At 40.3% G+C, this 15,785-nt stretch overlaps 1 protein-coding gene across 2 annotated transcripts in view; it reads right to left on the reverse strand.

Annotated features, from left to right (window-relative positions):
* The window catches only part of CERS6 (ceramide synthase 6), a 119,962-nt gene that overhangs the window by 8,764 nt on the left and 95,413 nt on the right, over positions 1 to 15,785 (reverse strand). For both annotated transcript variants that reach the window (XM_048308829.1, XM_048308828.1), the window contains exons 8-9: positions 14,213 to 14,319; positions 631 to 787 (exon numbers count right to left, since the gene is read on the reverse strand). In XM_048308829.1, the coding sequence (XP_048164786.1) occupies positions 631 to 787; positions 14,213 to 14,319 (264 nt within the window). The remainder of the gene's footprint in view (positions 1 to 630; positions 788 to 14,212; positions 14,320 to 15,785) is intronic.

Genomic DNA, 15,785 nt, shown 5'->3' on the forward strand with positions numbered 1-15,785 from the left:
AGCATTAGTTCTGCCATCTACACGTGAGCACTGCATCTGCACAGCAACTGTAATGAAGTGGGCATTTCTGGGAGTGACATCTTCCTGTCAAATGTACCAGTGGCAGCAAGACACTCAATTTTAGCCCCAACAGTCTTGCTCTGGGAATACTAGAAAGAAAATATATAGCTCTTTGCAATTCCTCATTAACACCAAAACCCAGAAGATATGTAACTTTGCCACTAGCAAAAGCAGCAGTATTTCATTCTGCATTATTATTGCTATCACTTCCAGCTGTGAAATGAACATTTTGCTAACAACTACTATAATGAAGAAAAACAGAACTGGAGGCCCCAAGAAAGCAGTTTATTTGTTGGGGTTTTTTAATCTGATTTCCCTAATGTAGCTTAGTGCAGTGTACTATGTTGTAAAAAAGAAGTGTGGAAGCACATATAAATACAATCACTATACAGAGTATTATCTGACAATCATTAGAAGTGGGAAAAGGTTTCCAGGAAAGGAGAGTTTACCTAAAACAAGATGTGTCTTCAGTAGTGTGTTATGGATTAGGGGGAAAAAAAACCCAAACAAACATAAAATGACCTCTACTGATATTGAAAAACTTAAAATCATGAAACCGTGTTGTCTTACCTTGCCCTTTGAAATAGCTTTGTAGGCTGCCTTTATGATTAGGTAAGACCAGAAACAGTGCAGAATTTGAAGAACTATAAGCAGCACATTGAAGACCCACAAGGCAGGAAAATTGCCCAGAGCTTCATACAGTTCAAACAACGTTGTATTTAATATCCTAGAAGAAAAAAAAAATAATAACACTTTCCTTAAGCCAACAATCTCAAAGAAGTTATTTTTAAATCAAGATGACAAGTACTTGATTAGATGGGATCCACAAGGGCAGTTGGTTTCCAAAGTAATAGTGACTTGGACTGAATCACACAGGTGTCTCCAGAGAGAAGCAACATCAAAATGTTGCTTTCAATATTTAACTTAATTTGTAAACACTGCATATAGAAAACAAAGATCCTCAGTGTGCATTTCTTTTCTTCATCTATCCAGCTAGCAGGTGCTGGTTGACTCAAACAACTCCTTCCCTGATTGAAAACAAAAATTACTGTATTACATGTTTTTTAAATAAAGTTATTCCATCTCAACTGCCTCCAGTAGGGGTTTGGTGCCCCCATATTAGCCAATTTTTGCACAAAATCCAATTTGCATGCCACTTATGTACAACCAAGAGTGAGACTTTGCAGTTACATATAGGACAGGTGAACAATGGGGCAGTGAGGGACAGGAGACCTTATTGCAGCCTTTTGATAATTAAAGGGGGCTTATAGGGCCTGTTGAGATAAAACAATGGCTAATGGTTTTAAGCTAAAAGAGGGTAGATTCAGACTAGATATAGAGAAAAGGATTTTTAGAATGAGGGTGGTAAAACACTGGAACAGATTGCTCAGAGAGGTTGTAGACTCCCCATCCCTGGAAACATTCAAGGTCAGGTTGGAGCAACCTGATCTGGATGAAGATGTCTCTGATCATTGCAGGGGGGTTGGGCTAGATGACATTTAAAGATCCTCTGCAACCCGTATCATTCTATGATTCTAAGAAATTCAGGCAATTCTAGACATTTGAACCAAATTTTTGTGAATCAGCATTTCAGATGCAGGCAGTGAACTGATGTTATAATGCTTTCTGAAGCTTTGTGAATACAGCACTAACTTTCTGCCCAAGTACTCTGCCACAGCAGATAATTTCAATCTGTATCTTAGCAAACAGCCTGAGAGCAGAGTGGAGAACACACAATAGAAACAATGGCATTTTTAAAAACAAATAATGATCTAGGAATGGCTGTTATGGAACGGGAGAAAAATAAGGCAATATAAGGGTTTGTCAACCTTCATCCATTTTCCCTGCTGATGCAGAAATTCATTTAAAACTCCACTGGCTTTCTGTTCTTCTGTCCTTGGTTTACATAAACCCTCCCTGCTAGTCACTAGATGGCGCGTTTAGCCCGGCCAACACCGCAGGCTCGGGGCGCCAGCCGGGAAGGGGAGGCACCGGGACCCTGCACCGGCTCCAGAGCAGCACAGAACTCAGTGGAGAAGTTATGCATGCTGGTCTCAGCTTTTTAATAAACAATCACACTTGCTACAATCCTTTCCAGCAACATAAAACCAGTTCAAGTAGTACTAACATGAAATATGTACAGACAACAAATCCAGAATACAACATTTAGTGGTAATGATTTATGTGTGTAATGCCATTGGTCAAAAATCAACCAGTGATTTCTAATACACTGGCCTTAATACTGTAGGGGTATTTCATAGTACTTCTACCTTTTTATTTTTGCCGTCTTACACTGAAATGCACATATGCTTCATAATTTATTGAGAACTTGATGTTTTATAACCTTCCTATACAGCTGTGTTTTTACACTGTCTTCTGTTTATGGTGTGAACACCAGAAAACGTTTTCCAGTTTGCAAAAACACCATTATATTATCGCTTCTGTCACATAGAACTCTTCAGTCTCAGCTTTGTACAATTTGTTTTACCAGTGGTAGCTCTATGTGTCACAGCAACACCCCACTTTACAGTTCAAGGGGACACTCGCATCATATCAAAACAGAGGTGGAGTCAGCACTGTTCTACTTCACCAGTGCTTACTGCAGTTCTAATCATTATATCAAATTCAAACTTGAAATCAACAACTCCTGTATATAAAGTTACCATTGTTTATACTCACCTGTGTTTATGTCTAAAATTTTATATGCTAGAGAATTGTAAATGAAGCTTCTGCAGGTTTCTGTTTATATTTTAATTAACTGGACCAAATTCATCTCTGGTGACTTCCACAGAAATCAAGTAAAAAAAAAGCAGCATTAGAGATGCAGTTGGCCCACTCTTGCAGAAGTCAGGAAGACAGCAAGGCCAAAATGAATGCTTTTGGTACCAAAAGCAGTTGCATGTGCAAATGACTCACATAATGTGTATCAGACGGGGAAATAAGCCTCAATGAAAAAGCAGACTTCCTTCTAATTTGCTCATGTCTGGCAAACTAAGGACAGGACTGGAATTCTCCATTAAATCTGCATAAAGGATCTCATTAATTGCTCAGCAAAGCTAAGAGGGTTCGGTGGTCTAATGTGCAGGCTAGGTGTGCACATGGAGCTAAGGCTATGTCTAAACACCTACAGAGCAGAAGATGAGTGGAAAATACAGAAAAATGCAGGGGAAAATGGAGGTAAGAAAACAAACTATCAAATAAATAAATTATTTCATATTAAAAGTTTGAAATGGGGAGAAAAATTGTAAGGTTATTAGAATACACAGAGAAATTCTATTTGTAGAGACTGAGGAAGGAGGGGAGGGAAGACTGGTTAGATCACTTTCCATCATTTTCACTGCTACAAGTATTCAATGGAAACATTTTAATCAACTACACAAATAATAGGGACTGGAAAAAGCAGCATGAGAATGGATTACATGGAGGAGGAAGTGCCTATAAGATGTATATACAAATAAATCCTAGATTAAAATACTCAGAAAAGCACTTCCATCTGTAAACATGCTTGCTGGAACTTTTCAAAGCTCTCCAGTAGTTAAATCCCAGCTTTTCATAATGAATGGTGGAAACTTTGATTCTTGGGTATCTGACTTGAAGCAGCTGGACTTGATCTCACAGGGGAAAATCACTTTAAGCTGCAAGTGCTCTACCTTTCTGCTAACTTTTGTCAGCATTTCTCAGATCTTTGCAATTTGAAACTAAATGCTCACTTCTGCTTTTGAAAATAATTTCTGGACTGTTTTTTTTCTGAGCCCCTGGAAGATTTTGATAGCTGGAGAACACAACACAATCTCGTGGAAGGTATTCTTCCCTTGTTAAATGCATCTCAAGGAGGGTTGTGCACCTGGCTGTGAGAAGCACTCAGTTTAGAATATTGAATTAAGCAGTATGGCTGATGAAAGCAAATAAAAATAAATTCACCACTTAAGATCCAATCTACTCTTACAGAAATCTGTGGTATTTATTTAGGAATGCTGCCACAATATCTGAGCCACTGGGAGAGAAAATCCTGTACTTACTGTACTACCACTCTAATTAAACACTCAGAACAAAATGAACACATTTTCAACAACTACGGAACAATCACCTGCAACACATCAACAGTAACACAGGCTTTTCCTCTACTCTGTAACACTTTATCTAGCCAGCAAAGCAGTACTTAGGAGACTAGAGGTAAAAGACCCACATTTTGACTCATCAAGGTAACACTCCCATCCCACAACTTAGTGGGCCCAAGTCCAGGCTCTTGGGTTTCAGCTACTAATTCTCGGCAAGTCGATCCCTTATCTTGCACCAAGGATGAAAGGAAAACCTGGAGATGAAGGAAGAGATATAAAGAAAGAGAGGAATGGGTGGAAGAGCAAAATGCTTATTTATATTTGTGTGAGAACTGACAAAAATGTGCTGTTTGCTTCTGAAAGGGCCCAGAGAAGGATGAAAAGAGGTGAAAAGGAGGATCATGTGAAAGGAGTAGGTATTCTTCCAGACAAGCAAGAAATTAGATCAGAATGATCATAGCAGGATGATGGGCACTATTTTCACATCCAATGGGAGCAGAAACTGCAGCTGAAATTAGTGCTACTGCAAGTTGCCTTAGCTTCTGCAGCACTGTCCAGTGACCAACACACTGTGCATGCAACATGCTGAATTAAAGTCACTTCGTTAACACAGCACAATAGACAGAAGTCTCAAAATATGACCAAGGACAGCACAATATGATACCAGCTTGTCTAAATAACTCAGAATTAATGTCTTTATCTCCTTTAAGTGTGTATTAGACAACAGTATTCTATATTGCACCATAACCACCTGTATTGGGCCACCTTTCAATACTGCATACATTACCGAGAAAGTAGGTAATTACATTTATGTAATTACGTAGTTACATTAATTATCCCATTTAGTGCAAGTAACTCAACAATACTCCTACCAGCAATGCTTCAAAGCTTCTGCCTTTTTTGTAATTTTTCCTTTAAAAACCCAAACAATTGCACTTACTTCCGCCCCCAAAAGAGTAGTCTATTCTTCATTATATGTGGTAAAAAGTGACTACGACCAAACAACAAAGAGTCAGCAGTTCTAAACTGTGGATTTAGCTGTCGTATTAACTTATGTGATCTAAGAAATTTTCAAATTTCTTTACACAGCTCATTTTCTGTTAAAGATGGACACAAAGTATTGGCACACCTTGTTGGCCACATATAGATGCTGTAAGAATTAGCTTGTTTATAAAACACTGTGGACTACTTCCTTAACAGATGCCATAAAACTGACAGGTAGAAAAAAATAAAACTGAGATTCACAGATAAATGAAGAGCAGTGGAGTGTGAGAGCACATGTATGTGCACATGTTGATCAGCCACAGGATGATAAATCAGATACATTTCATCAGTGGTCAAGATTTATCTCTGAGATTCAGACCTTGATTGAAACCTAATAGGACTTCTTATCCCAGGCTGTCCTAGTTACTTTTAATGACAGTGCTACACAACAGACCTTACACACAGATATTTCTGCATGAGACTTCAAATGAGTTAAACAGCTTTTTACCTCAGAAGTGTATGGAATGATACACAAAACAGTCATCAAATTGAGGACGCTTTGGTCTATAGCACTCTAGGTACTGGAGTCTTCAAGCTGCAGTGCAGCTAAATATTTAATTCTAGCAAATCCAGTACATAAAGGGCTATACTGCCAGGTGTTTCATCTAAGTTTCAGCTTGGCCAGCTGCTGTGTCTATATCACTGTTCTGCTTCTTGGATCTTGCTGAGTGGGAGAACAAGCTTGTTTCCCTTTTCAGATCCTGCTGTTTTACATTTTCAGCCCTCCAGAGTATCAGTGCATGGCAATACAATGAGACCCACTATGAACCGAGAAGAGTCAGATGAACCAGTCACCCACATGCAAGCAATGAAGCAGGGAAAGCAGGACTGGGAGAGAGAGAGAGAGAGAGATGATCTTTCAACAGCATCTCAGACTGATACATCAGATTGTTTGGTTGGTGGTGCTCATTACCCTCCTTCTTTTAGACAACTGACGAAAGATCTCTGCAAAATGCAGTGACAGAAAGAACATAAACTATTGAGTCAGTATTCAGAGCAACGTTAAATCCACACACTTCATTTTTATCAGTGAGGTCGCCATCACATGGCATTCTCCTCACCCACAGCAGCCCCACATCAGAGGATTTCCTGACATGGTACTAATACATGCTCAGCTGCTGTGGAGATGGGTGGCTCCTGTCCTAACACTAATCAGGAACAATACGTCTTTGCAGAAATTACAGACCTGCCACTGATTCTGTGTTATTTTAAGCCCTTTGCAGATCAATAGGATTTCCAATTACTTAACTAAAATGATGGGAGCAGGCAGGAAATTATTCATGTTTGATGTACTGTAGAAGAGACCATTCTGATCAAGCTGTCACTGTCCTGGTTTCAGCTGTGCTTTTCACTCAATTCCTTCTCATCAGCAGTTACTGCCCCTGAGCTGATTCTGCAGACACTGGTATGAATAGTAGCATTTACACTCTTGTGGATAGAAAAAAGATACAAGGTCATAGACACCTTCACAATCCAAGCTCAAACCTCAGAAGAGTCCTTCAATAGATGCCAGGATATGGAGACAACTCAAATTTCCTAGCAGAGTGTAATTATACTCAGCAAGATGTTGTATCAGTAATGTGTTATGGCAAAATGTTTGTGTAAAGGCCCATGATAATAACTCAGAGCTACTGAGGAACTATGTTATGCTAAGAATGACACTTCCAAATCTGAAGATTTTCAGGGACATATAAAACTTTTATATGAGCAACAGAGAACACATATCAAGATCCATTTGCCTGGAGTTCATGTTATTCTCCAAAGAGGAAAAGCATTTGTTGTAAACTATAGTTTCCAGTCTTGGCTAAACAGAGTATCAGTATAAGAAAGCCTTCCTCATGCCCCTTTCTGTTGACTAAAAATAAGTGCAGTTGTGTTTAACTATATGCCACATCAATGTCTGTGAAATCATCCCTAAACAGTTTTCAGTTTAATCCAATTTTCTTAATAGTTATCTATACTTTCAGAGATATTATGGGTCAAACTCTGCCACTGTACAACACTGATGAAACCTATAGAATGTGCTCACTTACATGGGGGCTGGGTTTCTCCCAAGGTGCTCAGCCACAGTGACCTCGTTCTAGCTGAACACAAATGAGATGCCAGCTCCACCACGGCTGTTGATCATGGTGTTCAAAAGTAATTTACTATTTCAAGCTGTAAGTTAACTTACTCACGGGCTTTTGTAGAGCTATGATTTTTGCATCCTACATACAGCAGAAACTTGCAGTGAACCAGTAGCATTGTTCTGCTTTTGTATTGACTCTGTAGAACCACAAAATACGTGCCAGTAACAGCAAACCCTGGTGCTAAAGATACCTCTAAGAGAAAAGGGGCTGAGAAGAGGCAGAACATTTGCACAAGTTCAAACTACCTACCTGAGCTGATTTAAAAGTGGCTAAGATGTCTGGCCACAAGAAAAATGCCCATGCTGCTTCCCTTGCCCTGACACATTTACACTTGGCAGAATAATTCTGAGCAAGAGAAGTGCCACTGCACAGGTATCTGTCCTGTTTCCAATTGGAGCACAGGTTTTAGACAGGACATTTTCTTAATAAAAGGAGAAGTGAGAAGACCAACTGAATAGGCTATCCTTGAAAACAGAAAGCATTATTATAGCCACAGAGTACAGTCTGTAGAAACTAAAAATGAGGATAAGAATCAGATTTAGAAGTCTGATGAAATAATTTTTTTCCTGCTGTGATCACATGAAAATTTTAAAAATGGAAACACTGAGCAAATGCCACTTTTTGTTATTTACACTGCAAGCCCACAATGCTGAATGACACCTCTAACCTTTCCATTTCTTATAGCTTCCCTGTAAATAGCTGGAACAGTATTAACCTGGTACTCCAAAGATTTCATCTTTGCTTCTTGTAAAACTCCAGAGGCCTGAGTTCACAAATGCTGTAAACAATTTGAGGAAATAAAATAACTAGGCCTTAGAAAGGATAACATCTGATAACGTTTTGTCAGAAGCAGATGGGATGACAACATTATATATGCTCTGCTAAAGAGTAAGACAAGAGTTGTGAGTAAATTTATAGAGACTTCGTTAATTAAACCTTCTTTTTAATCCATAAATTGAAGTCTATGAGTTCTTCGAATATACTACTGTTATTTTGCCAAAACCTTGTTATTAAATGCTCTTGATAAACTGATTGATTATAAGTTGCCTGCTGAAGCTACAAACAGATTGAAATGTAAGCACATCAGATAGATAATTTTTGCTAGTTCTACAGCATCCACTCAATGACAGCATGAATAGCATCAGGAATCAAGTATCAAAATCATAATTTATACCTTCAGTATCTGCTACAAGCAACTTATGATTGTGCTCTGGTTTAGACAATATTCTGAGCAAAATGAGGTTGAGACAGTGTCAGAAGAGAATTAATTAATTAATTAGAACGTTATTTTATTATACCAGCTGGGCTAGGAAGGTTTACAGTCCAACAAGAGTGTAACTAACACCATCACAAAACAACTGTGTTCATTCAGAGTCCAGACAAGGTCTGGACAGCTGGGATTCATCTGGCTACTTGAATTCTTACTATGTCAAGTAACTGACCAGGACTCTTGCTTTAACTACTGCCTACGTACTGCTTTGGCACAGTAGGGTGCTTTTAAGGGTAAGTTGGAGCTTTCTGTTTTACCAGTATGTTCAGAGGAGTGAAGCAGGGTGACTCTGCTGGGGTCCACATGCTGTCTTCCCACACAATATACATCCTCCAAGGGCCAATCAGGAGAAAACATCCCAGGAAAGAAAACTAGCATGAAGGAGGACAATTCAACTTCACTGCTTGTTAAGAGCTGCACAAACCCAGTCAAAGAACAGCTAAAGAACAAAGCTAGGAAAAAGAGAGGATCAGCAAATTTTTGCAGCAGCTGCTACTTACAGGGGTTCTGCACTGCCCTATTTGCTCAAAAAGAAGCTGCTTCCAGGATAAAAGAAAGAACAGTGCAAACTGGCAATACTGTATCACTACTTGGAAACACAGCGTGTACATTAACAACATGGCTATGGCCCACACTAGTGCTCAACCAATGATGGAACTCAGGAGGAGCTACTCGGCCAGTCATGCCGAGATGACGGAAAGTCTGGTAATAAGTGACTAGGGTTCATTACAGCTCACCATGTGAACAGAAGTTAGTTGTAGCTCCTAAAGAATCACACCAGGCTTTTCTGGTTCATGCAGATACTCACTGCCATGTAAAGGCAACTAGAAATCAGCTATGAGCCAGACTGTGTGTACAGTCATGAATGAGTTTTTAAAATGAAAGAATAGCAAGGAACAAAGTTTTTCTTCTGAGGATTGGCTGACCCATACTTATACGAGGTACATTGGCACCAAAATCTCATTTAGCAGCCATACACTGCAGTTGATGTGGAGACATACACCTGAAACAGCTTTGAATTTTAACAGTGAGAGTTATTTTTTTCCATTTTTTCCCCAGCATATTTCCAAACAGACTAACAAACAGAAGATCCAGTTAAGATGCACCTACTGACATCAAACAAGACTATACCAACTAATCAAAGTAGTTGACTGTCCATCCACACAGCTTTTAATGTGATATAATACTCTGGACACTGACAGTGTATGAAGAGATCAAGAACAGAACAGCATAATACGGACTACCTGGATTATACCAAATTTGCCTAGATGAGAATTTGGGGGACAGCATATGCAGAACATGACCTCTGCTCTTTATAACCCGCTTAAATCAGGCTTTCATTTAAATCTGCAATGTTAAGGCACTGTTTTACATTTCTCAGTGCATGTATGCAATATGTGCATGCTGAGACCTCACAGATCACATGAACTCCAAGGCTGTTGGCTTGTGTCCTTGCCTTTTGAGAGCAGTACTTGTCAGCAACACTTCCCTGAAACACAGTTTTTTACCTCCCAGACAATATAACTCATTATAAAAGTAATCAAAAGAAGCGAAAAACTCAGGAAAATTGCATCCTAGTAACTAGTTAGAGCAATTTGGAAGAACCTGAATTTACCTGGCTTGGTGCCTTAACCTGGTAAATATAAACCCAGCTTCCCTTACAGCTTGAGGTAACTGCTTCACCCAGCCTGATTAGATTAGCCAAGGCCTTGCACAATTTATATTGATTTTTTGGTTTGAGATTGCTTTCCTTCTCCTTACAATTCTGTATCCCCTGAGAAGGCATCATGTTCCCCCTGACTCATGGGGAGTTGTGTTCTATGTTGTAATTTGCTAGAACAGTGATTATGTACAAGTGGGAGAATTTCACAAGCAAAATGTCTTGTCAGTGAAAATAGCAGCTTTACTCCTACATTCACTTAGCAGCAGGAGGCAGAAAGTATCCTGGTGTTTTTGAATTATTGCTGAAATGAACTCCAGATGCCTGCAGAAAGACTGCTAAATATATACCTAATTGCCAGTTTCTTTTGTCTTAGCCCTGCTGTTAAACACCCTTCAAACAACAGCATTTGATACATTCTGAATTCTTTATGAGCACCTTTATGCAAAATTAAAAGGCACTTATGCAAAGCGGCAGCACAACAGCACACCAGTGCTTCGGAAGTGACGTCTCTGGAAGCCTGTCTTGGGTATTCACCTTCCTGTGTGGGGGAAGTTTTCTTATAAATTACAGTCTTCCTTTTACATTACATGCACACTGATTTTATACCTCTCAGCTTTTACGCTAGAAAAATTTGCATATTTATGTAATATTAATCAGGCACCAAATTTTGCTATTTTGAATTTTCAGCAAAGGAGAGCAAAACTATGCTTCCTGGCCTGCTGCCGCTCCAGTGAGTCATCTTTGCTGACATGGAAACTAATAGGGGTGAAGATTTAGAATTGCTGTTTCATAGAGGAAAAGGATTTGGGAGAGACAAGCTCATGCATCCCATGGTTCATCCCTGCTTAACTCTGACTCCCACAAGTGTTGCCTACAGTACAGCTGAGAACAATGAAACTGCCTTTGGCTGTTATCTAAGGGTAGCCATTAGGAATACATACATCAAGGCTTTGGTCTGGAAATAAAATGGTCTTAAAAAATCAAAGATCATACATACACACTAAACTATCTGCATGCTCAAATAAATAAATGTATTTTTCATTGATTAAGGGATTTCCTGGTTCGGGCTGGCATAGACTTAGTTTTCTTTATGGTAGGGAGTACAGGGCTATATTCTGGATTTGTGCTGGAAACAGTGTTGGTAATTCCAAGATGTTTTTGCCATTGCTGAGCAGTGCTCCCACAGAGCAAAGGCATTTTCTGCTCCTCACACGTCCCACCAGTGAGGAGAATGGAGGTGCACAAGGAGTTAGAAGGGGACACAGCCAAGACAGCTGCCCCCAGCTGACAACAGGGATATCCCCACACCATATGGTGTCATGCTTAGCATACAAACTTGGGGGAAGAAGGAGGAAGGGGATCATATTTAGAGTGTCAGTGTTTGCATTCCCAGGTCACCAATACCCATAGAGCCCTGGCTGTCCTGGAGATGGCTGAACACCTGCCAGCCTGTGGGAAGTGGTGGATGAAAGCCTTGTTTGGCTTTGCTTGTGTGCACAGCTCTTGCCTTACCTATTGAACTGTTTTTAGCTCATGAGTTGTCTCACTTTTACCCTCCTGATTCTCTCCCTCATCTCACTGGTGGGAAGTGAGTGAGCAGCTTCATGGGGCTTTTTTGGCAGCTGGGGCTAAACCATGACAAGGCAGAGGGATCACCAGGGTAACCACTCTGGTTGTGACAGGGAGTACACAGCACACTGTCAGCTGCTGCATTCCTGTCAGTGGACAATCCCTGGCTCAGTTTTGTTTATTCTCCCTTCATGTATTTCTATATTAATAATACCTATTTTGAGCTTTCTCTTTCCTGTGCTAAACAGTCCTGCCTGTCTCAGCCTTTCCTCATGTGAGAGGTGCTCCAGTCCCCTAATCAATCTTGGTGACTATTTTCTGGACTGTCTCCAGTAGCTTTGTGTCTCTCTGGTGCTGGGGAGGCCAGAACTGGGCACAGTGCTCTACATGTGGCCTCACCAGGGCTGGTAGAAAGGAAGGATCACCCCTCCTAATGCAGCCCAGGATACCACCAGCCTTTGCTACCACGAGGGCACAGTGCCAGGCTCGTGTTCACCTTGGTGCCTACTGGAACCCTCAGTTCCTGTGGTGCAAGGCAGCTTTCCTGATGGTCAGCCCCCAGCAAATACTGGTGCAGGACTCTGCACTGCTTTTGCTGAACTTCTGAGGTTCCTGTTGGCTGTATCTCCAGCTTGTTGAGGTTTCTTCCCTTTGGATGGCAGCACAACTCTGTGGTGTACCAGCCATTCCTCACAGGTTGGAATATGAGCACACTTGCCGAGGGTGCACTCTGCCTCACCATCCAGTAATTATTGGATTATGTAATTACAAGACAGTTATTTCATCATAGAAGGTTATCAGGTTGGCCAAGTGTGATTTCCCCTTTGCAAACCCATCCAGCCCTCATCTGACTGAGCCTTCCCTTAAGCACAGTCATGTACTGCAGTCTCCAGTGGCAGAAATGCACTGGTGAAATTGGGTCCCCTCTCCATTCCTCAATATAAAACAGAATGCAAGGGACAGGTGAAATCCTATGAGCAGGAATGTCACCATTTTTCCTATCTGAGATAATGGAAACAGAAAAACGAGCTTATTTCATTTACAGAAATTCAGTGAATTGGCTTCAGGGAAGGACTGCAGAAGGGAAGCAAAACTGTTTAAGAAAGAAATAATTGCTCCTTGAAGAAAATAACAAGTGTTTCTAAAAATGCAGTTTGTGTGTCTATTCATTTTCATGTTTCATCATGGTTGTTCAACAACTCACAGCACAGTAGGGACCAGGCATTATGACATTATCTTTGGAGTCATCAAATGCTAAATGAGACTTCCACATTGTAGTGTTACGGAGAGCTGAAGACACAGCTCCCTAAGGGCACCTCGGTCTTACCCTGTTTGCATTAACAAAATCTCAAAGAGATATCATTATAGAGGTTTGGAGAGGAAATTGTGGCAGGGAGGTTGACATTGGCATCTGTAAATTCTCTGCATATCTGAATAAGAACTCGTTGGTAATCTAAATAAACTCTGCAAAGGGTACAATTTCTGGCATTCTTGGTGCTTCCCAAGAACAAAACTGTCACTGTTATTTTCTGATGCAACGAAAGACCTCTCTTACTTTCCTAGAAATACAGGTATCTGTGCTAGTTCTGTTTATAAGAAAGAAAGGATTGAGAATAGAAAAGAGCCAAGGCCAAGACCTTCTCTCAGCCCTCCTCAGATATAATGCACAGGTTGCAGAAAAACTTCAATGCATTTTTACAGTGAAGTACACCCGTGTGTTTCCTAACTAGCCATCTGCCCTCTGGATGCAGAAGATCCTACCGAAAGAATCAAACATCTATGTTCAGTCTGTGTGCATGCGTGTCTGTGTACCTAGAAGAGAATATGTGCACATGCCAGCAGCCGACTGTCTGGGAAGACGTGAGATTACTATCGTGTAACTACCTTCTAGACATATGTGTTACACAGCTGCCCCAGGAACCCCAATTCAAAGGAGAGGTGGAAAAGGAGTAGCCTGCAGTGTTGCAATCTGCATGGCAATAACATCCTTATACCAATTTCAGCAGGTCAGACTTTACTTATTCCACTGTGTTCTTCTTCAAGCTGAAAATGTTCATGAAACTATTGAGAATATCCTAGCTTCAAGCTTAGCCTCTGGTTGGTTTTTTTTGAGACTAAAATTTTCATTTTCCTCTCACTTCTTGCCAACACAGCTAGCCACCTGCTTGCCTGAAGCTATGCTGTCTCCAACCCACTTCTACCTTAAAACCAGCAGAAGCCCCAGATGTTTCTCATCTAGCACATAGTAAACACAATGGCACTCTAGCAAATAGGCTATTTCAGCACCTGGTTGTGTCTGAAACTCTCCCTGGTGCTTTGGGAAATAAAGTAATGGCAGTGAATCATGTTCAATTACAACATAATTATTTCCAAGCTTGTTTGGTGCTTAACATTAGAGGAAAACAATGTCCTTACTCACCATAAGGGATATATGCCAAGCCTACTGACAATGAAGACAACAGCAAAAGTAAGGAACAGAAGGTCACTCAGTTTTTGACACTTGCAATAATTTGCCATTTTGGCAGCCTGCAAAAGAAAAAGATGTCTTTTTACTTCCATGAGGGCAACTGAGTTCTCTTGTACTGTGTACAAGCCGTAAGAAAAAGAAGAAATCAAATTTTTATGAAATCACTAACATTTTCACTGGGCCAGCTCACAGTGATCTTGGAACTCCTCTCCACCAAGGAACTGGAAAATACTTTTTTTGAAAAAAAAAAACCCAACCAGACTTCATAAAACTAGAGTATGTATTTAATTTCTTTATTCCCCATTCAATTTCATTTTTGAGATTCTGCAATTTCAGATTCACAAAACTCTTCTAAACCTTTTATTGAACCCTAGTGTGTTTATGGTGTCCTTGTCCCCAGCCTTTTTACTACCTATCTCTCACCTTTCCAGTATGCTCCACTGGCATTTTCAGCAGCCATCCACCTTCCATGTGCCCCATGCTCTCTGACCTTCTAGAGGCTGCTATATATAAACTTTGTCTCAATTCCCCCACTACACCCCATATCCTCAATTCTCCTAAAGCATCTCTTCTTCCTGTTCTGCCTATGCAGAATAGTTTCCACCTCAAAGATTATGCTCCTCCCCTTCAAGTGTTTTTCCAAGGCTCTCTTTTCAACTTCTGCTTCCTATCTTGTTGCCTTATGCTTATATTTACATGCTTCTCTCATTTGTCTTCATGCAGTCTTCTGACTCTTTCCCAGTGAAGGACTCATTAATTCATTACTCTTCTCTGAAACTGCTCATTAAAACACTGATCTTCCCTGAAGTTTCTTTAACCTTTTCTCCCTGAAGAAAATGGTATGTAGGGAAGGAAGTTTGTTTTAAGATGTCTGTGCTGCTTCCACAATGTTAATGTGCGTAAGCAGATAATTATTTTAAAATAACATCTGCTTCAAGATAGGGACAGTCTTTCTTCATGTTTTCTGTCGTGTATCCAGAGAATCCACTTAAGTCACTGGGAACCCTTTTGCGTCCACTTAAGTTACTGGGAACCCTTTCAAAGCTCCTCTCTGAGGGGACCTGCATTCAGCCCCCATATTGAGAAGATACTTGTGCAGACTTTCCAGAGTGCTAAAAGGGAGCAAAATTACCACAACCATGCATACAGAATACTATTCTGAATGCAGAATTCATTCTCTGAATGCAGAGAAACAGATAATGTGGATGACAAAACCAAACCTGCACTTTTGGATATTACCCAGTTTCTGCAATGTTCCCACTAAAAACCTGGACATAAAGAATATTCCTCACTAAAACCAAGTTGGGAAGCTCACAGAACGTGATGAAAGCCACCAGTCCTGCAAAGAAAACATAACTTCTGAATCAGCCCTATTTTCTAGAGGACACAAATGAATTTCCTAGCATTTTGTACTCACAGCCTAGTTTGAAGGAAAAGAGAACACTATGGTGCCAACATGCAAAGCAGAAGCGTTACCAACTTCCTTGATTTTCAGATGATGGAAAATTCAGTCCAGGAATTCTGG

The sequence above is a fragment of the Corvus hawaiiensis genome, chromosome 7, assembly GCF_020740725.1.
Source record: "Corvus hawaiiensis isolate bCorHaw1 chromosome 7, bCorHaw1.pri.cur, whole genome shotgun sequence".
NCBI lineage: Eukaryota > Metazoa > Chordata > Aves > Passeriformes > Corvidae > Corvus > Corvus hawaiiensis.